Raw genomic sequence first — 24,741 nt, 5'->3', positions numbered from 1 at the left:
GTCTACTGGCTATGGACATGTATGGAGTAAGATCTGAATGATATACATGTAACTGTCCTATGTCTACTGGCTATGGACATATATGGAGTAAGATCTGAATGATATACATGTAACTGTCCTATGTCTACTGGCTATGGACATATATGGAGTAAGATCTGAATGATATACATGTAAATGTCCTATGTCTACTGGCTATGGACATATATGGAGTAAGATCTGAATGATATACATGTAACTGTCCTATGTCTACTGGCTATGGACATATATGGAGTAAGATCTGAATGATATACATGTAACTGTCCTATGTCTACTGGCTATGGACATATATGGAGTAAGATCTGAATGATATACATGTAAATGTCCTATGTCTACTGGCTATGGACATATATGGAGTAAGATCTGAATGATATACATGTAAATGTCCTATGCCTCAACTGGCAGGTTACATTACTTGTACTTTTTTTCCAAGCACTGTTTAAAACATGTAATGAATGATTCAGCTAAAGGCCAGCAAAATTCTGTTCTCTAGGGAGTTTGATCAATTAGTTTTAATGGCAGAACATATGTACTTATGAATATTCAAATAATCACGTAATAGTTCAACCCAAACAAACCCACTTGTCAAGTACCACTATTGTAACACTCTCAACCCAACTAAATATTGATCCATTGTTAAGATCAACACTGAATGCCTCAAAATATAAACATATACCTTGAATTAAATGAAGTCAAATCAACATGTACATGGAACATTTTCTCAATTTTTTACCATGAGTTATCATAATAGTCAATTCTGAATAAAACATACCATAATGACAACCCCAAATTTAAAACAATTGTTCATTTCAGTAAATTGTTCACTTTGAAGTACTGCTTTGTCTTTTCCACATTTGTTACTGAAGTGGAATCTGCCAATGGTAAGTTGGTCAGTATAAAGCCAATCAGTAAGCCAGACAGGCACTAACCAAAAGACATTGGCATGCAGCACAGCATTCCCAAACAGACAGCCTGATTATCAGAGTGTGTAAAACCATCCATCATGTCAGCTGACTGGAAACCTGTTAGACACAATACCAACAACTATCTAAGCACTAGATTGTATCTGGGTGAGAGAAACTCTATCTGTGACATATGGCATGGGTCTAGAGATAGGGTTAAGGTTCAGTGAAGGTACAAACTTCCACTCGTGAACAGAACAAGAACGCCTACAGCAGAATCTACACTGACTAGACAGGACTAGCACACCATGTACAGATCATATTACAACATACCAGTAAAATACTGCTGTAGGAGCTTTACATATTTCCATCAACATGCATGTAAATCTGATCTGGTCCTGTGTGCTAATATACAAAGCTAAACAATACACACATCTAGTGAAAAAGCATAAAACCTCTGGTAATGGTTTACACATGAGGATGATTCAGATGCACGCAATGATTTGGAACATTCAATGATAGTGTAGTATGTGCAAGGTAGTAATTAGGTAAGGTAACTATGGACTAAGCCAATAATCATAATAAATAAATACATTGATGTGTTACCAGGATATCTCCAGTCAGTAAGAGAAACATGCCGATCTTGTTCAAAAGCATATTGTAAAATTATGAGCATGTACAGATGTACAAGAAGATGTGCCAACATGGTTTGTATTTATTTTTAAAAGGAAAATGTAATTTAATTCATGACTAAAGGCAGGAAAAAAAGGTCTGTGTGTGAGTACTGGACGATGTGCAAACAAACTTGCCACCACGATATGTACCTTTACCTTCTGAGTAATGTCCCATATGACCTCTGGCTGACCTTCGCAGAGCAGAATGGCGCTTTCCACCGAACAGATTGAGTTCTTCAATGGGGCCAGGTGCTGTGGCTGGAATACAGACAAAAAACTGTAGGGTATCTTGTGCAAAAGAACATTTTTCAAAACATCCTAACATGTAAAATGCAAATAGTATTTCAGCTAAAGTTAAGCAGTTTTCAAATAACAGATTCCGCTTGATTCATCGACCTTATATGGCCACTCAGGGATTTTTTGAAGTTTTGATTAATTTCTTATCAGAAAAAACTTGTGAGTCTCAAAGGTACCATTTTAAAGCCTTTATGTGCTTCTGAAAGTGTACTTTAACATGCTAAACTTCAGGTGTGATACAGAACATTACATCCCATTTACCAGAGAGGATTTATACAAATGTTCTCAATATCCATCCCTGTAGGAGCAGGGGATGAAGTAATGTGCACATTACATCACTTTACCAGAGAGGCCTTACACAAATGTTCTCAATATCCATCCCTGTAGGAGTAGAGGATGAAGTAATGTGCACATTGCATCCCATTTACCAGAGAGGCCTTACACAAATGTTCTCAATATCCATCCCTGTAGGAGCAGGGGATGAAGTAATGTGCACATTACATCACTTTACCGGAGAGGCCTTACACAAATGTTCTCAATATCCATCCCTGTAGGGGCAGGGGATGAAGTAATGTGCACATTACATCACGTTACCAGAGAGGCCTTACACAAATGTTCTCAATATCCACCCCTGTAGGAGCAGAGGATGAAGTAATGTGCACATTACATCCCATTTACCAGAGAGGCCTTACACAAATGTTCTCAATATCCATCCCTGTAGGAGCAGGGGATGAAGTAATGTGCACATTACATCACGTTACCAGAGAGGCCTTACACAAATGTTCTCAATATCCACCCCTGTAGGAGCAGAGGATGAAGTAATGTGCACATTACATCCCATTTACCAGAGAGGCCTTACACAAATGTTCTCAATATCCATCCCTGTAGGAGCAGGGGATGAAGTAATGTGCACATTACATCCCATTTACCAGAGAGGCCTTACACAAATGTTCTCAATATCCATCCCTGTAGGAGCAGGGGATGAAGTAATGTGCACATTACATCCCATTTACCAGAGAGGCCTTACACAAATGTTCTCAATATCCATCCCTGTAGGAGCAGACGATGAAGTAATGTAGGTTAACACCATGTTTGGTGAAATCTACCTCTTCACCTTCAGCAGATTTATATGAATGGAATTGGGAACATGGGAAGTGTGCTAATTGTGAGCTAGTCAGTAGTGCTACATACAGAGAACCTTTGGTCTCCTGAGTGCTGCATATACATATACACAAAGATTAACTTTACATAAAACTTTTACCAGTAACTTTATCCTACACACAAATGGTATGCAGCTTCATGTCCCATGTATGCTACTGTATAACGTGACCGTGCTTTAAAAGTTTATAAATACACACTGTACATGCAGCAGAATTCCTCTAATGAGTTTAATTATTGCCTGGCACAACCAGCCCTCGGGCATACTACAAGGTCTGGAGACAGAAACAGGCATTTTCTCTACAACGATGAAGATTTTCTCATGTCACCCAAACCACTGGAGAGCCTGATTTCTTTTTTCTTAAGTTTAGAAAATTAAATGATGATGATCATAATCTTATAATTGTGACACCTTCTAGTATTCTACCTGATTAGTTTCAAAGAATTACCTGTTCTATACTACCATTCTTTGTGATATTCTAAATGAAAAAAAAATGTCTAAAAAGAATATGCTCTTACACTGCTGTATTCACACCAACTACTGTATGCTATAATGTACATAAATGCTAAGATGCCAGAGTAAGCTGCATGTGTAATTGACTGACATAAATGCTCAACCAGAGCACTCCAACCTCCACATGGCTGAGCAACCAAATGGAACCAGGGAGCTGGAGTTTAGACCATTACAGCTACTGGTTGTCATAATACTGGCTTTTATGACACTATCCAATGACTTATTGATGACTGACTATGTACATATCAGATGTCAGTGAGGGGAAGCATTAGACAGCCTTACTGGTGATGGAGTGGGGCCTCTGGGTGGTAGATTGTGGACTAACACTGTTGCCCGTGCTGGAGCTCATCAGTGACGTCATACTGTCCGAACTGGGGTCACGACTTGATGGTCGGAACATGGGGTTGTATGTCATCCTCAGACTGGACAGGCCTCTCTCACTGCCAGAAGACACTGAAACAGAAAGTTTAGTACATGTAACATGATGACATAAAGAAGCGAAACATAACCCAAGCCATTCTGTCCAGAATAGAGTTATATCTAACACCTAAGATTGGTGATCTTGACAATATACCTCGCTTGGCTCTCAGCATAGGTGAGATATACTAATATACTAACATAGTAATGGTCCGCTCGGCGTCAGTATAGTGTGACTGGGTGGGGTCTTATGTCTGGTATCTTGGTGTTCCACTGAGGCAGCACTATATATTGGTATTGGGCCTGGCCTGCTACAGGGAGATACATGGCTATGATGTGACCAAAATAATGTTGAAAGCGATGTTTATTCCATTTTCACATGATTTCTATTACTTTAAGAACACCCAAACTTACAACAAATCTTTCTTTATCTAGCGCCAATACAAAAGATAATGCAACTAAATGTGAAGTACATGCTATCCATGTAGTCTGTTAATAGTGTTCACCTGTGGTGTGGGTAATATATCTATATCATATGCGTACAATCTTAAGGGCTTATCTGCCATATATTTGTATACAAACACAGATCTCTATAAACAACATGCTACATGCAAAGGCTTGGGTCATGAATAAATACATGTGTGTCAGCTATCCTATCTTGACATTTAACACCATATTGTGCTGGCAGACACTGATAAGATACATAACGGCCTGGCCATTAATCCTACAGGTAACACATACCATACTTAACAGGTGGGTAATCAGGGTTAATCTGCGGCTGTAGCCCCCTCTCACACTTATTGTCCACTACTTGCTTGGTTTTCACATCAATGCCTCAGCACAATCAGAGTACCGGCTGTCCGCAGCCATTCTCACCTGACTGACCCAGATTCACCTGAGACACTGACCCAAATAACATCTCCACAGGTACACTCTACCTGTGCCATAAAAATCCCTCCTCCTTCATTGTGGGCAAACTTCAAAGGAGTGGAGTGGTTGAGTTACCGCTTATGTTTGGATATAATCACACAAGGCAGTGTCAATTAGCTCTCTTGCATCCTCATTACTGGCTACAATGAGGGCTTCACTGATCACACAGCCTGAGGAAACATGCAATGCTAGCAGCTAGTCCATCCTACAAACTGTATGTACATGTACACATTACACCTAGGCCTGAACCTTTAATGGATTCCAGTCATCCTTATATGCTGAGTTCTAACATCGTCATCAAGGCACCTCCTCTATATACCAACAGCGGGCCAGCCTACTCATTTATCTACACTTTAATAGCAAACAGGTAAATACAGGTAATGCAATTTATATGGAAAATACAAAGGCTATGAAGGCAACTTCAGTTAGCACTCTTTTAGGATTACGTTCAAAGTTACATGTTTATATCTCATTAGATCAAGTCAAAAGAGAGTAAATATCTAAAACCCTCTATATAAGTATATACTTCAAGTGTTTTGGACAATGGAACAAAATAAAATAAATATAAAACCAAAACAAAGAAAAAGTAACATCATGTTGTTTATGATTTGTTGATTTATATAAGAATAAATCAAGTTAAATATAGCTTGCATTTTAAAACCCTCATTAAGGTAGATGAATGAACCTCTGAATTTCATTAATTAATTTATTTTTTAAAGTTAATTAAAGTTGAAAAGGAGAAAAGGATCTGTCAGATGGTGGGGACAACAAGCACAGTTGCTGTGGAATGGGGGGGGGGGGGGGGGGGCGCTCAGCGGCAGTGCTGTGTGAAGAACAAACAGCCATATCCCAAGGCAGACTGGGAAGGAAAAAAATGGCTCACAACATTATAACAGGTAACTGGCCATATCAAGTTTGGGCTTAACTCTGTTAACTTCACAGGCTTAATCACCTTCTACAGAAAAGGCCCATTATCCTGGAAACAGCAGCTAATATTTGACGTCAAACAAGCATATTGTGGACGTGTACACAGTCAAGTACCTGTAGAGCTATTAAAGTAAGCTGCCCTCCGTTGGATAAATTATCAAATAAAACTGGCTGGCTAGCTAGCTGATTCATTCAACGATTTGGGCGGACAAAGTAACATCTGAGCAGTTTTCTGAAGAGAGACACTCCATGAATTAAACGTTTTTTTACAGAGAACATCTTGTTATATACATGTGCCTCACTGAACTATTATGAGGGGAACCGACTTCGGTCACAGCCTGGGCAAACACGATAACTGCATGTACTTTTTCTTGGAGGACTGCAGAGGGAGATTGGACACAGGTGTGCTGCTCAGACTATATTTTACATCCCAGGCCAAACCAACAAACAACACAGTTGTGAAACTAGGCCTCCTGTTATTATCAACATCAAGCAATAAGCCACAATATTTATTTTGGGTTGTGGAATTTCTGAACTGATGACCTTTGGGGGTAGTTGATCTGCCAGATCTGACAGAGGGCCTGGGGCAGACTATAAACTGGACAGACAGTTAGCCAGGGCAGGAAACCCAATATGGGGTGGGGGGTGGGGAGGGTAGACACTCTATAGGACCATGTAGCTGTAAATGCTTCAGTCATAACCTGCTGTCAGTGTGTAACAAAGCATCAGGGAGAGTGAGTGTAACAAAGTCTCAGGAGAGAGTATCAACAGCACAGTGAAAGATCCATCATACAGTCCTCTACATGTTTGTGCAAACATTTCCATTTGATCATTACCACTAAAACAGTCAACAGTACAAAGAATATTAAAATAAAATTATGTCTCCTATTTCCAAAAAACTAGGTGTATCCATTTTTCTTCTTCATTTCCATTTGTACACTTGTTTTTGCTTATTTACCATATCCAATGCCCTCCATGTCCACACTGGGGAATTTATGGGAACGAATAGAGAAGAAAAGCCTTACGGTTTCACAGGTAACTAAACATGGTCAAAAATCCATCATTACTGTACACAGAGCTGGAAAAAAAACTGCTCTAAGCCATGATACATAAGTAGTATATAACCAAATATGTCATATGCAGCAGTCACAACAATTCAGCCGGCAAATCTAAACAAAATGTCTCTCACACAACAAGGGAGGTTAACTCATCAACAGGCAGAGAGAGATACATCATGTAAATAATTGAAGAGCCCAACAGCCTGGCACACAAGTTAGTCTGGTGCTGGTAGACTGAAGCTGACAGCTTGCCCAGCTAATTTGGTTAACCAGTTACCAGTCAATCTGGGGCCAGTGAGAGACCTAAAATACCAGAGTTCGTACACAATGGCTAGGAGTGAGTCTAGCAGGAGTGCAACAGACTCATTGTATCATCAGACAACACATGTAATCAATTTGTGAGAGCAGTTACCACATCCTCATGATGGTGACAGACTGACGTTAGTATGCGCTGTGCTGTAACTAGTCACCGATAAATGTAAAGCTACTTGCAGGCCGAAGAACACAGGCCTCTCAGAATGTATAACTGATTTCTGAGTGGTCACCTTTCAATGTATCATGTTCTACTTCAAAGACATAACACCTGACTTTCTCAGCCAGTGAATTGACAAAAATGTTCTAAGCTGGCAAGGATGAAAGCTCTTCTGTTAGCTTTTAAGGTTTAACCAGCTAGTACAATAAAAACAGCAATCTTGACTCTTAAATACGAATCTAGATGACACAGCAAATCAATAATGGTCAAAGCAGAGGTGAAAAGTGAATATCTTTACATTCTTCAATGTAAAATATGTTCATCTACTTGATTATTTCATATGGATCAAAAAATAACCATGTATTCAAAGTATGACTTAACTGGGCTAGATCAAAGTTTACATGAAACGATAAAGAAGTTTTCAGGGTAATTCAGAAACTGTAGCCTCTCGTGACAAAATCATTATGAACCAAATCCTGCAACAGATGTGGGTGACAGACTTTCCCTAAAATGTCAAGTGTTTGCTGCAAATGCTGCCAAAGTTACAAAAATGCCAGCTTGTTTGTTGGCATGGAGCTGCTCAGTCTTTCAGGTTTTCCAGCTGATTGACCTACAATGAAATCCCTTGCTTTAGTGCTCACACAACACTTGTCTTACACCTATACTTAGTAATACTATAAGGCTATTTACATTAGGCCTATGGCCACTGCTTAGACCACGAAACTTCAGGACAACCTTTCAAAAGCTTGGTGAATCAGAATAAAGTACTTGATTGCAAAGTCTGTTGGAAAGCATTGTGAAGAGAAGCAAACTAGAGGTGTGGAGACAGGATGGCGCCTATCCCTCAGACATAGCATACACAACACTCTACCCCGGTCAGACTTCAATAGCAATCTCTTACTGTTAGATGCTTAATCAAACCTGGTATCTGCTAGACCAATACACACCACTGTAAAAGTTGCTACCAACAGATTCATATTAAACCTGCACTGGCATATATCCTTACAAGCAAGCAATCAACTTCAAAGCAAGGAACCACCTTCATAGCAAATAGCTTACACACGCTATATGCATGGCCAATTTGCTCCTGATCGATCTCTAGTGAATACAACCAGAAATTAGCCTAAAGAAAATGAGCAAAGTGACAACCATGACAGAAAGTTCTGAAGCAAAGAAAATGATGAAATGCTGAATATACTTATCTGATGTATTGATGTAATACTGGTAGAGCTACATGTATATTTACAAGACTGGACACTACATGTATTTGTGCAAGACTGGACACTACATGTATTTGTGCAAGACTGGACACTACATGTATATATATGTACAAGACTGGACACTGTATTTATATGTGCAAGACTTGACACTACATGTATATGTGAAAGACTTGACACTTCAGGTATATGTGCAAGACTGGACACTACATGTATATGTGCAAAACTTGACACTTCATGTATATTTGCAAGACTGGACACTACATGTATATGTATGAGACTGGACACTATATGTATATGTGCAAGACTGGACACTACATGTATATGTACGAGACTGGACACTATATGTATATGTGCAAGACTGGACACTACATGCATATGTGCAAGACTGGATGCTATAAGTATATATGCAAGACTGGAAACTACACAAAGATGGTCAACTGTGCTCCTCACCACTTTGCACCTTCCTGATGCTGGTGATCAATAATCGATCAGATATAATCAAGGCACATTAAGCAGACTTCACAATGACACCACAGCAGGTACAGTAACTCACCTGTCAGTGTGGACATGGGACTAGTGTCAGAGATTCCCCGGTCATGGGTCATTTCACTGCTGGCCAGCGAGGACACACTGGTAAACTCTTCCATGCGGTGGAACCTACGATGCTGTGGACTGCCCAATATGGGGCTGGACAGTCGCTCATTTGACCGGTCCCCCAGTAGAAGTCCTAATCTGACCATAAGGTCATTCTGCGCTATCTCAGGTGGTGGTGGGGGAGGGCTCTCCATACCACAGCCTGAAACACAACATTGTCGTGTACACTACATGGATAAAACATGGACCAACCACAGAACCATTGCCAACGCTGAAAACTTCAACTGTGGTCACAGTCAAAAAAAAAACAAAACACAAAATACATATCATTTATTGATTTGATTGACCAAAATTCATGCCCAGCTTTACCTTTTCTGTCCATGTTTCCGTTGACTTCTGCCATGGTGTTGTCTCTCTCGGACTCCGGAATTTCATCCAGGTCTGTGATAGCAGACACAGAAATACTGCTGATGTCTGGAGAGCCTAGGGCACTGTCGCTGCTGTAGTGATAGCCCTCATTCTGATCCGTCAGACCATAGTTCTTTGGCGGTGGAGGTACAGGCGGTGCGTCTGGAGACTGTAATAATGGGGCAAACTTTCCGAGGCCAACTGTGGGTTTCCTAGGCACAGGTGGAGGGGTGAAAGGGGATGGTCCTGAAAGGTACAACCGCTTTCAATCAGCATACGACTACAGTGAGATAACACCATGTCAGACGGTGTCTGATTTCTTCAGGGAAATACACCCTAAAGTTAATCATGCAAAAAACCTGGAAGGCATCTAAGTAATTTGTCCATGGAAACCGCACAGCAGTAATGTATGTAAGAGCACAATCGTCTGTAAATCAGCGGCCTCGATGCACGGCGAAGCAGCAAACAGTGGGATTTAGCTGCCTCACTGAGGGGATCTGAAGTAGCAATTAGTAAGATGCACTCTCCCATGTCTTTGATTTATCACTTCCCAAGTTTCAATGAGGATACATCAGGTATTTGCACTTGTTTCATACAGGCCACAAATCAAGCAAGGGCTTGGAGAAATGCCTAGCAACTGATGAATTTCCATGTGCTGCCTTCTTTCCTCATTTTCTATGGTTTACTGCACCACTAACCCCAATCTCCATAGCAACAGCCCACCCCAATGTATGGGCCCCATGAATTACATCACCATCAATACCACAGATTATGTGTTGTTGAAAATACTGTTTACCTTCCTGCTGAATGCAATATGCATTTGCAAGATTGATGTTAACAATGACAGTAAGTTTCCTGGGAGTATTAAATTAAGAAAACATCAAAACTCCAGTGAAATGATTTTGTCAAGACAATATTATATTAAAACAGCATTATCAGAACGTAAAAAAAAGCTTTGGTCAGTAAGATCAAATTTTATGCTAAAGCTCACAATGAAATGCTTTGAATTCTTGTTGCAAATCCATGTTCCTACATGAGCATTTGGTGGAGTGATTTTTTACGCTTGTCCACACCTATGACTGATTAAGAGTTTTCACATTTCATGACGAGATCTGAGCATGGAAGAAAGACTTTGTCAGGTTTCTGTTCTCTGAAGATATTACTTCCTCTACAGCAAACCATCATTTATATCATCACCTTTCTTTCAAACAAAAAATCAACGGAAGGCAAACAACTGTAAGGGCAATCAATCTGAACTTGACAGTGTGTCTGTCAGCATCTACTGGTCCAGTACTAGTTCTTTCTTCTTCTGTCTTATAAATAAGGACCATGTTAGTTATTGTCTGTTTCATCCTGAACACATGATTGATTAAAATTGTCTTGGAATGAAAGTTCTTAGCCACTGCTGATACATTTACATTACAAGCTGAAGAAACAGTATTGTCATAAGTCTCTCATACTGATTTCATCAAAGACTCACCAAAGCCAAACCAAGTCAAATGACACTGTGGTTGATTCCACAAAAATGTTCATGTCAACACAGATAAAAAAATCTAGACAAAAGGAATAACATGAAAACAAAATACAATATTCATGGAATGTCCACCTTCACCCAACATTTATAAAGTCTATCCAGAGCTAAGTGTCAGTCAACTGAGACTGGCAATAAGCAGGAAGACTAATGCCAACAATAATGTATGACAGCAAAATTTCTCATAAAATGAACTTTTAACAGCAAAATCTTTAATATTTATATCTATTACAGTCTTTTTCGAAATCAAAAATGTTAATGAACTGCTTCAAAGTAAACTACACAATACGATGTCAGTAATGCAGAAATGAACTCTTTTTAACACTACGTAATTAGTGCACCATCAACTGATTTTAGTCCATGGACACATTCAAACTGTATTAAAACAGCACATCAAAATTTTAAATGAAGCTGTGAATGCATGTGAGCTTTGGATGGGTTAATGGTAAACTCTTTTCATGACCTGGCTTTAATACAGTGCAAACAAGTACATGTAATTAAGCAAGTGATGAGAAGACTAGAACACAAAATTGATGAGAAGACCGGAACGCAAAAGTGATGAGAAGACTAGAGCGCAAAAGTGATGAGAAGACTAAAACGCAAAAGTGATGAGAAGACTGGAACGCAAAAGTAATGAGAAGACTAGAACGTGAAAGTGATGAGAAGACTAGAGTACAAAAGTGATGAGAAGAACAGAATGCAAAAGTTATGAAAAGACTAGAACACAAAACTGATGAGAAGAATAGAGTGCAAAAGTGATGAGAAGACTAGAACGCAAAGTGATGAGAAGACTAGAACGCAAAGTGATGAGAAGACTAGAACACAAAAGTAATGCTAGAATGCATAAGTGATGAGAAGACTAGAACGCAACAGTGATGAGAATACTAGAACGCAAAAGTGATGAGAAGAGCTCAGATGGTAGCAGTTTTATGCTCCATTAACAGTGTAACTAGTCTGACACTGGACTAAGGAGCATATACCTACCTCCCACTATAAATAAGGACACTGCCTTAGCTCAACATCCCACTGTCACTACTTCCCACCATATGAAGCCAATAACAGGCAGGCTGATAATCAGATTAGCTCACTTGTAGACACGCCAATTAGGCCTAATAGACTTATCGTACTGACACAAATAACCTTCAAATTGCAGCAGTTTAACAGGCTTTGGGCTGAACACCCAGACAGATAGGAGACCACCAGCTTCATGGCCTACTACACACACGTATGGCCCATGATCATTCAGATCACAACTTGTATATATATTATATGCTCTGTTGAATATCCAGTCAGTATATGTATGTCATGCTATGTCCTGCAGACATGAACACATTCAAAATGCAATAAAACAATACATGACATCCCTTCATTAAATGATGACTGGATTATGCAACTAAAGGTATATATTGTGCATGTGAACGCCTAATATACAGGAATGAGACACTTTAAATCATGTACCTGCACTGCCATCTACTCATCAGACACCTGTGTTCAATATATTGTCATAGAGAGACAGGACACTAGTAATCTCGTACCTGTACAATGTAGTGTTATCTAAGGATGAGGCACTTATAAACACTGCAATGACATCTGATTCACTGTCACTACATCAATGATTCCAGTTCCATGTAGACTGCTGTCAGAAGAAGAGAGATGTTGGTAAAGCAGCCACAGGTAATGACCAGTTAGGCCAGCGAGCAGGGATTGAGTAAAATGTAGCCTCTGCAAGGCATGACAAGATGGGGTGGGCACAGAGTGGGCGACCAGCATGTACATTTTAGGAAGATTTGGTTGGGTTGCCCATCAACCTGATGGAGTCAAGAGGTAACAATTTGGGGCCATGTTTAAAGGTCAGGAAGCCCACCTGACAGGGCTGGCTCGGGCTTTAAACTGCCATTCTATTAAACATGCTCACTGAGACTACTTCGCAAAGGACAATTTTTTGTGAAGTCCTGGCTTAAGCCAGCCTTAAGGGATATATATCATCGCCATCTTTTCACACTTGTACAGTGGGAGCTAATGGAGGCTGGATGTCTCTTGAGTGGTTCATAAACCATGTAACAAGTTCTTTTTTTATCAGGAGACATAAAACACACATGAAGTGCTAGCATTTTCCTATATTTGACAGAGGAGATAAACCTGGTCAGAGGAGTCATTACAAGGGCATTCCATTTCCTCAACTGCTTGTCCACCTGCTGGCTCTATCAGCCCAACTTTATAACATAGGGCAGGTGTGGGCTTAGATAGACTGGCCAGTTCTCATCACTTCATATCCCTCACACATGATATCTGACACTCAATCCCAGACAAGCATGCAGTATACAGGTTAACTTAACACGAAGCCTATTTCTGGTTAAACACATTCTCCAGCCATAATAAAAATAGGAATGAACTAAAATAAGTTGTAGAATTCCTCAGCTTTTAAGAAGCGTTCAATAGGTGAACAGACCCAGCTGACAAATACAGGCGTAACTTACTGATGGCAGGCAAGTGTTGCAGCAGGCAAACTGACAGAGGTGAATCTGGAGACTGTGGATGAGTGCATGTGAGAGGGTAGAGAGCTCTGAAATACAGCCCACCTGTGTCTGAGGATCTGGCCAGCAATCCTCACCCCAGTCCCCTAGTCACACTTCACACATGGTACACATACACCAACAGGGTCAGCCAGAGAAATAACAGCAGATTATCACTTCACAGTACCACCCACCCCTAACCTAGGCCAACCACACACTAAGCCCTCCATAACCGTAACTGATGAACATGTAATGCACAGCAGGCAGAGAGAGAGAGAGAGAGAGATAGAGAGAGAGAGACTGTCTGGCTGCCACAGCCAGAACCCTCTCTCACATTCACTGCTTATTTATTTTTAACATTTAAAAAGAAAAGTTACTAAGTACCAGGAAGTAAGGCTAACCTTTAACAAAGGTGAAATGTATGCTTTGGGCTATTATTCTGAACATGTATAAAAGTGAAAGAAACATTTACACCTGCTAACACAGCTGATCTAGCTATTTGTTGCTGGCCATGTGAGTTTTGTGTTTACTGTGGTGTATGACAAAGAGATGCGACCAGCCATGTACTATCTCTTATAGACGGTCAGGAACTGTTTTCTTATCAACAGGTATATAATGAGCACTGCAGCCTTAATAATGCTGTGTTCAAGTACATCAAAGGTAAAGAGGGTGGTAGTGATTTGATACCAACTAGCTATCTCCAGTTGCTCAGGAGACTGAGATACTCTAATACAAGTTATTACAATAGCCAGGATAGTTCCCTTTCATGTTTTTCACCATAATCCAGTCCCCAACAAGAGACCACAGCAAGCAAAGGCCAGCACTTCCGTCCAGTACATTAGCACCAGCTCAAATTCTAGTCTTCTAATTTGTACAAATAGCTCACAAGTTGGGATAACCTACGGTGCAATTTCAGCTAGAGAAGATTCCTATCAGAACAAAAACACAGGAATCTTCTTAAAGAAGATCACCTTCACAGCACTAGATAAGATTTCTTTCCACGGCTAACTGAGCACATGGTTCTTGGAGTTGTAATGGAAACAGGTATAACCTGAGAGGCAATTTCCCACGGGAGTCATAGCAAAACTCATATGTTCAAATTTCTCGCAGAAATCACGAGATGCCACTTGGCTTATTTTTAACATAAACTTCTGCTGATTCATATCTTCTTCCTCAAAAATCGTCATGGACAGGATTCATCTGATGCAATGAGTTTTTGCAAGACTTCATAGATAATGATAGGCCTTAATCTAAAATTTTGTGAAAAATCCTCCCTCAATGTCATCTGATACCTCATCCAAGATGTGAAAGCTGATATAAAGAATTTCTAATGCCAAACTGCATTCAACCAACTGTCTATCATTTTGCTAAGCACGCAAAGCCATATGACAAAATGTTATAGGCATGTTTCCATGGCCAGACAATGATTAAGATTCCATTCCTGCAATGCAATAGAATAGGACAGAGCCATTAGACTGGCCAAACCCAGTCTGCCACTTCACCAACAGACATCTGTGTGCTTTTCTACCAGTTAGCTGTTATACCAATTAGTAGTGAAAGCTACCTGGAGATCTGGTACTGGTCAGTAGAAGTACACCAGACAGGGAATCGAGGGCTAAGGAGTAAATCCACTGTCTGGGAGCCTCCAGACACAGGTTCAGGGTATAGGCCACCTTGTAGGTTAGATGAGCACTAACTTCAGCCTTAGTCCATGTGATTTAGATTAGATAAGGGGTGTCTGGTTTCATCAGGTATGTATGTGACCTGGGAGGGTGTATATCTTCACCTCCTGGCCAGCAGGGGACAGAGTCTGTGTGGCTGCAATCCTTATCCATTCTATACAAATTTACAGTGTAAACGCACATCAACCCATCATACAATGTACATTCATGGCCAGAAGTTTACGATTCTGCTGTCCATTTCACATCTTTCATCTTTCTGGCCAGATTCCTTTCCATCAAATATTTCAAACATGACAGGTTTAGATGAAATCTCCCAATTCCTGATGCTGAATGTGTTAATACATGCAAATTCACAACTATAATGCAAGAATACTAACAATCTTCCATCCTATCTATATCTTTTTGAAAACCAAAAATGTATACGTCTTGCCTAAAAACATGGATATGAAAATCGGATATTCATGAAGTACATGTACAACATTTATTAATATAGGCCACACTTCAATTTTTGGTCAGAATTATGTTCAGATATATTGCACATATACATGTAAGTCTGGCCGTTGACTGGAAGATGTCATTTTTGGGGGTCTTATTTGGCTCTATTCACACTTCCACGTCAAAATAAATTGGCTTTCCTTCTTAAACATACAAGGTACCAGGATTCCAAAATGAAGATAAATAGCCAGGCCAATTTGTAAAACTGGATAAATGTCAATACACAATTGATTAATTGATTTGTGTGGCTGTCGCCCACACCACTCCATCCAGATACATATTTATATCTCTAGGGTTAGTTTCTATTAGGCGTAAGAAATTGCAGGAAGTGGCTGCACTGCAAATAGGCTAATTTTCCTGTTCAAAGAAAGGTTACTTGCTGTAAGACTTGTTGTTACTTGTTGTGAAATTTTGGCAATGATTTACATGTATGCCAGTGTTTGCGGAAAGAGCTTTGACACCTGAACTTGACTTGTAGCTTTATCCACAAAGAGTTTCCCAGTCATTTCATAAATAAGCCAACCGAAGCTGTACTGCAGCTCCCAATACCATGTCAAGCGAGTCTTCTTTGAAGCTAATCAAGCACTTCACTGAATGCTCTCTCATGGTCAAAGGAGGAATTTAACAACTGTTTCTAATCCTGTGTGAAATTAGTCTTTTCCAACTTTCTTTTCAAATTTGGGCCCATTATGCGGTTATACTTTACTGTTGACGGATTTGGGCACTCACTCAGAATATCACTGCATGTATTCCTGAAGGAGAACAGCAGCAAGAGGGTCTTGACACCTGAATGGGAGATTGAGTGGAAAGCTGTACCATTAAGGTCATTCAAACTGAGCGGGTTATTGGTGCCTAACAAACCCAATCTCAACAGGTCTTCAGCGGTCAGAAAATCAATCCTCTCCGTGGTGAAGGGCCAACCGAGACCAAATGTTTTACACTTGTGTGGGATTAAGGGGAATGGAATCAGGATCATGAAATCAATTCACAGCATTGGTCAATATGCACAGTGGGCCTGCAGCTAAATGGCCCCAACAGTCTCACTTAGTCAGTCCAAATTTGATCTTCCTGTAGGAGTAAAATAAATGTGTGCACAAAAATTATGTCTTGATGAAACTGGATTGAATTATCCTTATCCAAAGCTGCAGTTAAATGCATCTGGCAACCATAAAGGTCCTTATTATTCCTTTCCTCACTTCCATTTTCAGTACATTTACCTGTACTGAAATGCTGGACTTATGCACCATTTCCAAACAGCTAAAAAAAAAAAAAAAAAAAAAAACATGCACAGAACAATTAATTATCTGTCATTGGAAATAGGTCATCATCCTTCATTTCAGTATCTATTCCAGATGTCTAGTTATACATCAAAAGATCTCCGCAGTGAGGGAAACTGTTGGTGGTGGTCGTTTTTTTTTTTAATCCAAAATGATGCAAACAGATTGCTTAACAATACTGCTCAAGATTTGAGACATAGGGAGTGAAGTCACCTCTTTCTACACCAAAGACAGAAATTTAACTGAAGACCGTTGAAGTTAATCTATGCTGGAAAGCCACAATGTATAAATGCTTCACACCATTAGGGCAAGGTGGCTCCATGATCACAATGACGAGGTTACAGGACAGGCAGAATTATGTATAGATCATCAGCATCCTCCAGCTAACAAGGCTAACTGTGAGGATGGCCAAGGCTAGAGGGTGTTTTAAACCTGAAACAATAGTGATATCCACTGATTACCTTTGGTATCCCGAGGAAAACACTGCCATCCCATTAGGTTCCTAGATGAACACCTCAAAGCGGTATGCTCAAAAGAGTTGAGCGGCCTTTGTCACGAGAAATCTACTTCTCCATTTGATGTCCCACAGGGACAGGATTGTCGGCTTCGTGTAATTTCCTATTATCCCGACATCTTTGGAAAGTCAAGTTATTTCCGTTTGAGATGAAGCACAATATAATTTGCTAGTTAAATGAGTAATACCTAGATTGAGTTATCGAAAAATGGATTTGCGAGAGAGCATTGACAAGGGAGGCAAAGGTTAATCTTTCTATCAATACTTGTATCCATCCAGCCCAAGTCCATCTAGGAAGTAATAATTCTGGAGGGTCCAGTTTAATGCCCGAGCTGCTATGTTTATGGAGATGTTAGCCTGAATGGTTGCCGCAGGCAAGGCCAGCTGGATCCACAGATACAGGGGCAGACATCTGCTACATGATACACACTCATTATGGTCATCTGCCAGGCATAGTTAACCTACCATTACCTGGGAATGCATGCCAACCTCCCTAACTACAGAAAATGGTACAAAATATCGACCATTAAATTACAAACCAGCTTGAAGGTGGCAGTAATCTGGGAAAGTTTTACCCTGATATTAAGCTTGTGGCCAGCATTCTGGTAGCTGTTCCTCTCCGGCGTTTGTCTGTCTGAAGCACAATCTTCCTGCTGCTGGCAAATGTTTCACATACTTCTGAGATACGGGATAAATATTGCATTTTTCCTAAAAATTTACCCAAAATAGTGCATTTTAGACGAAAAAAAAAGGTCAGGAAATATTCCATTTAATGATGAAAGTTATCTAGCTGTGTAGTAGGATATCACCCTACTCTCAAAACAAACTTCAACTCACTTTTCTACGATCTCTGTCCAAATCACCCCAAATCAGTGGCTTAGCCATGTATAAAATTTCAAGTCCTATACAGTCTATGAGAAGCAGGCTACAGAAGTCTTAAACATACACCATATTATGTGTGTGGCAATAGCATATCAATACTCTGAATTACATGCAACCTAATTATAGCAAGATAATTGGCCACATATGTGTACATCATAGCATTTATACTCCTTAATCAGTAAATTTATGGCAAATTTTATTTTTCTGCCCACACAACATTTGACAAATTCAAAGTGTTATTTCCATAAGATATTTAGCAGGATGGCTTTTTTTTTTTTCGTCTCTTGCAGTCAGCTCTTTTATGCTGGAAGTACAGTGCAGCCTAATTCTAAACACAAAAGCTGACAGGATGACTGAAAGTCAGGACAAACAGGAACAAAAGAAAAATTGAAGTTCAGCTACTTACAGCTATGGAAAAAAACATCAGCACATGAAGGATGACAGAAAAAAATTATGGTGGAAAACAAACCAGATATCCGGAGCGCATCAGTCGCCGCAAACGAGGGCTTTATTAATGAGCTGATATCCTAACAAATTTCATAGCAGGAAGTCTCCCTTGTGACCTTTTGATGAATGTGCGAAGTTGCAGGGTCACAGGGGACTATGGAAAGAGGCTTTGGGCAGACATGACAAATGAAGGTGCACTGAGCTGATCTGTGCATGGGGACTTCTTATAGATACAAGCTGTTTTATGTGGGATACTCTTGGCCAACCACTACACTGCTTTCAAGAAGGGCACATCCTCTACTTCACCACAGTGACTTCGATGAATATATGTTTATTTTTCAAGTGCTGTGAGACAGTGTCTTGAAAGGAGAACAGTTCTTGCTTTAAGAAATATTTGTTTCAGTACAATGCATCCATATCTATATTTTCCTTTCAGTAGTAAATGGTTCAGAAACCAGATTCTATCAAAATGAAAAGTTTGAAATAGCAGATAAAAATGTCTATGTACATACAATTCTTTATTGCATACATGAAACTTTAAATGAAATTTCTTTCAAGAACACTTCAAAAAGAAGTCAGTTGTTAAAACTTTATCTTTTCAGGCTACACTATGCGTTATACTGAGTTATAGAGTTGGAGTGTCAACTTGTATCTGGTAAAAGGTCAAGAGATATCGTGATTTACAAAAGAGATTTACTGGTTTGCGTTACAAGTTCAGATCAACAGGAAAACGTTTCAAGTTTCATGCACACAAATACATATGAACTTATGTCAACCTGCATGGGAAGCTACATGTAAAATAGCCTGACCTGGAGTGCTATATTCCAGCTTCACACCCTGTGCCCACAGATGGTGTAATAAGATAGGCCAGACACCATTGTCTCGGCTATCCAAGCTTCCTCTCCAGGGAGATGCACACCATCACACTGCTTTAAAACAAACCTCTAAATTATTAATGCCTGACTCCTCATCCTGGGCATTCTGCATCATTAAACTTCAATAGCAGCAGCTTTCCATGGGATCAGTTTGGCCTGATTAAGGAGCATGTGTTTCCACATGTCTGCTCCAAGGTTCCATTAGCCACAGATAAACTCCAGCTTCCTGATAACGGCATACCTGGCCAATCCGAATCTGCTCAGGTGAAATAAAAGTTACTAAACCGGTCTACCCTTCACACCTTCCCCTGTCTGGTGAATATCTGATTCATACCATTTCATATATTTGTTTTATGTATTTGATTGGTGTTTTACACCGTACTGAAGAATATTTCACTTATCTGACGACTGCCAGCATTATTGTGGGAGGAAACCGAACAGATCCTGGGGGGGGGAAATCCATGACCATCCCCAGGTTGCTAGAAGACCTTCGTACGCACGGCCGGAGAGGAAGCCAGCATGAGCTAGAAGTGAAAGTGACCACATTGTTGAAAGGCTCCTTGGCACATGCTTAAACGCCCTCTACCACTGAGTACTATATCAGGAAGTAGTAATGCCAGGTACATGACCAGATAAGCAAATTAGGGAGCTGTGATGACAGGAGGATGGATAACCATACCAGGGAACAGCAATGCCAGGTGATTGGGTAACCAAACTAGAGAAAAATAATACCGGCTACCTGATTGGATAACCAAATCAGGCCACAAAAATGCCACAAAATTGGGTAACTAAATCAGGGAGCAGTAATGCTAAGTGACTGGGTAACCATATCAAGGAGCAGTAATGTTAGGTGACTGGATAACCATATCAAGGAGCAGTAATGTCAGGTGAGACTGGGTAAGCAAAACAGTAATGTCAGGTTACTGGATAACCATATCAAGGAGCAGTAATGTCAGGTGACTGGGTAACCAAAACAGGGAACAGTAATGTCAGGAGACTGGGTAAACATATCAAGGAGCAATAATATCAGGTGACTGGGTACCCAAAGCAGGAAACAGTAATGACAGGTAACTGGGTAACCGTATCAAGGAGCAGTAATGTCAGGTGGCTGGGTAACCATATCATGGAGCAGTAATGTCAGGTGACTGGGTAACCATATCAAGGAGCAGTAATGTCAGGTGACTGGGTAACCAAAACAGGGAACAGTAATGTCAGGTGACTGGGTAAACATATCAAGGAGCAATAATATCAGGTGACTGGGTACCCAAAGCAGGAAACAGTAATGACAGGTAACTGGGTAACCGTATCAAGGAGCAGTAATGTCAGGTGGCTGGGTAACCAAAACAGGGAGCAGTAATGTCAGGTGACTGGGTAAACATATCAAAGAACAGTAATATCAGGTGACTGGGTAACCAAAGCAGGGAACCGTAATGACAGGTGACTGGGTAACCGTATCAAGGAGCAGTAATGTCAGGTGGCTGGGTAACCATATCAAGGAACAGTAATGACAGGTGACTGGGAAACCATATCAAGGAGCAACAATGTCAGGTGACTGGGTAACCAAAGCAGGGAACAGTAATGACAGGTGACTGGGTAAACATATCAAGGAGCAGTAATGTCAGGTGGCTGGGTAACCAAATCAGGGAACAGTAATGTCAGGTGACTGGGTAATCGTATCAAGGAGCAGTAATGTCAGGTGGCTCGGTAACCAAATCAGGGAACAGTAATGACAGGTGAGTGGGAAACCATATCAAGGAACAGTAATGACAGGTGACTGGGTAACAATATCAAGGAGCAGTAATGACAGGTGACTGGGTAACTACATCAGTGAGCAGGAATGCCAGGGGACTGGGTTACCAAATCAGGAAGCAGTGACAGTCAACATTTTAAGCCTAACTTTCAGTTCAAATTATACAATCCCATGTAATGTAACGTAACAGAAACTGGTAATGAAACTACCGGAATGTTGTCTGACCTATCAAACAGTTGACAACCTGACCCACAATATCCTGTCAGCCATAAGAACGTCATATGGCGTGATGACACCACAAAGCACTTAAATCCTACAGACAGGAGAGCTCAGATACCACATCAATTACTCTGAGTGGACACAAATCCAGCCTAGCACAAAGCTGCCATGTCTTACTTCTTATGTATTGATACTGATGTTATAATGAGAACTCTTCATGAAGGTAGGCACAATTCCACATCATAAAAAGCAGATGCACACATGGTCACATCTTTCTTCTGGCACTATAATCAAAATGTCTATTATAGGAACAACTGAATTTTTTTATTTACTTGATTGGGGATTTAACATTGCATTAGCCCACCTGCTGGAGTGACCAAAGACGCAATGAAAAATGAGCATCACCTCCACAGTGCTTCTTCATACCACTGACAAGCAACTGACTATACTGTAATTCTCTGTATTTAGACACACAAACACTGAAATCTTTGATGAACTTTAAAGATACGTGCAAGAATCAGTAGCTGTAACAAAGCTCTTCCACTGCACATATTCCTTTAAGTAACTCTGATTTATATGAGCCTAGCAGCACCTGTAGCTTAACCTGCCGACCCTTTGAAATAAGGGATAAGTTCTCATTCCGTTTTGATACATACAGAATGCTTACACTGGTCAAGGTTTTGTTCAGCTGAAATCATATCTACATACATTACTATACTTCCAGGATGTGTCTTAGCAGTTTATGACATTCTGAAGCGTATAACATAAAAATAAGCCATTAACCTAATCACTCATACATGTAACCTGTCTAACATGCAAATTAACCCAGCAAAAAAAAAAAAAAAACCACAGCCTGAAGATGTAGCAGGATGAAATAGCTGATGACACAAGCTTACACTGCTTGGAGAACAAGGTCTTCTCTGGCCATCAAAATACAGAACCATAATTTGCCACATCTTGTGTATAGGATTCACTAAATTGTGATTGTTTGTAAACTACCCAAAGCATGCTATATCTAACTCAGTTGTTCTGGATGATATCAATTAATCTTTTCTCCAGGTTTTGAGTGTCATCAACCTCTAACCATCATACAAACTAGATATTAGTCATATAAACTTATATCTTCACATGGATCACCAGGAGTTCAAGATGCTCTAGGGTCACACTTGAAATGTCTACATGTGCCAATAAACACAGAATACATGGGCATGACAACCCACCAAAACCACTCACAGAATACACTTCAATGTCTCATTGACCGTACTCCCGTAACATGTGATAGAAGTCAGCTTAACAACTGATAGGTCTCCCAGAGGCAGATAATTCAGAAAATTAAACAACAGACTGGCACACCCTGGAAACAGCAGTCGTCATTACTCAATGGAGAGGGGAGGGTCTTAATGCTGGAATTTATTACACTGAGATACTGTCAAATATGTCTGTTAAATGAGCAACTCGTCCATCAAGTGTAGCCAGTGAATGATGGCTATAAATGTGCCCAATACAACACAGTCTGTGATCCCTGTGCCTCCCTGTAGCCCTCTCTTTCAAGATATGGGTCAGCTTGTGAGTGGAATTCCAAATGTACCAGGAAACCACCAACTAGTCCCAAACTAGCCATGACCTGTGACAGCTGGAGAACAAGGGCCGAAAAAAAAAACATACACAAACACACAAGACTTGTGTGATATCTGCAGACAGAACAGGCTTTACACTGTGATATTAGAGCTAGCAATGTAGTGTTAGAGCTTACCCCGGTATCTGTACTCCATCCTCCTTGTCTGCAAAACCTCTAGAATCCAAACAAAGACCAAAGTGCACTTGTGTTCATTTTGCTGTTAACTCTGTCAAGAGGACTAGGATTCTCTGCTTTAACAATGGTCAGCAGATTAGGAGCCCTTGCACACAGACTAGTCCTTATACACAGAGTGGACCATGGTCAGTCCAGCCACAAGTACACATGTCCAAACAAGGCCAGCCTGAATGAGGGGCCTACCCACATGAATGGCACTGGGTCTACGGCTAGTGGGTAGAGAAAAACCCTCTCACAATAAGTACATGGGATTCCACAACAGGCTTTTCGAGGCCTGGTGACAATACTTCTCTGGAGACACCTCTGGGACAGGACAACTTTCAGTAGAACCAGCTGCAGGCTGACTGGCTGTCCAACTGAATGCAGACCCTGTCAGCATAGAGCCATGTGCTCATTCATGCCCAGCTCTTTACAGCATTAAGACAACACTTGATAGAGAGCAGCTCCAGCTCTTCCAGCTGATATACTCCCTCCCCCACTACCAGCTAGGGTATAGTAGGAGGATCCCACAGCTGTACCAGTTGTAGGGGTGATACACTAGTACGAATACTGCTAGGTTCCAGCATTGTGCAGTGCCTGTGTAACAAATCCCTCTATGTCACAACAGCCTGTGCTTTCCCTCTGTCTTAGCCTGGTTATGCAGAAACACTAGCCCCACAGCCGTGCAAGGATTTAGGCCAGAAAATCAATAAAACACTCTCTCTCCTGTCTCTTTGTTGATCCATTCACTGACTTAAAAAGCTGCCATGCTGATAAGCCCTACTATGGTGGCGAGCCCCACCCAGCACCCCTCACTCCCTGCCTTAGACTCTCCTGTTATTGTTACATTCTAAAATGCACTAAAGATGAGGACGGAAAGCCCTACCTGCCTGTGGAGCAGCTTACTGCAGGGGTGTGAGGATGAATGCTCTGTATCAATTGCCTGGCTTAATCACCATATGGTATACACGTAATGGTTTAAGACGTAATACACACTAAGCAAGATACTGCATTTCACCTGAAGCATAGGTTTAAAAATGATACTTCTGAGGCCAACACTTAAGTTTCCCAGACATTAATTAAACTTCTCAAAAAACCTGTGAAGTGGGGTTATATGGTGGGTGAATTAATCAGAATCAAGGAAAATGTGCCGTATG

At 40.5% G+C, this 24,741-nt stretch overlaps 1 protein-coding gene across 7 annotated transcripts in view; it reads right to left on the bottom strand.

Moving 5' to 3' along the window:
• Positions 1-24,741, bottom strand: part of LOC135461773 (protein TANC2-like) — a 92,549-nt gene that overhangs the window by 21,634 nt on the left and 46,174 nt on the right. For 4 of the 7 annotated variants that reach the window (XM_064739002.1, XM_064739003.1, XM_064738997.1 and 1 more), the window contains exons 4-7: positions 9,569-9,853; positions 9,159-9,401; positions 3,864-4,034; positions 1,763-1,870 (exon numbers count right to left, since the gene is read on the bottom strand). In XM_064739002.1, coding sequence (XP_064595072.1) covers positions 1,763-1,870; positions 3,864-4,034; positions 9,159-9,401; positions 9,569-9,853 — 807 coding nt within the window. Of the gene's footprint in view, positions 1-1,762; positions 1,871-3,863; positions 4,035-9,158; positions 9,402-9,568; positions 9,854-23,545; positions 23,728-24,741 lie in introns of those variants that run through there. The other 3 variants (XM_064738999.1, XM_064739001.1, XM_064739004.1) reach the window with 2 other exon arrangements.

Source organism: Liolophura sinensis, chromosome 1, assembly GCF_032854445.1.
Source record: "Liolophura sinensis isolate JHLJ2023 chromosome 1, CUHK_Ljap_v2, whole genome shotgun sequence".
Taxonomy (NCBI): domain Eukaryota; kingdom Metazoa; phylum Mollusca; class Polyplacophora; order Chitonida; family Chitonidae; genus Liolophura; species Liolophura sinensis.
The sequence above is the reverse complement of the archived record's forward strand: the minus strand, read 5'-3'. Positions and strand labels throughout refer to the sequence as shown.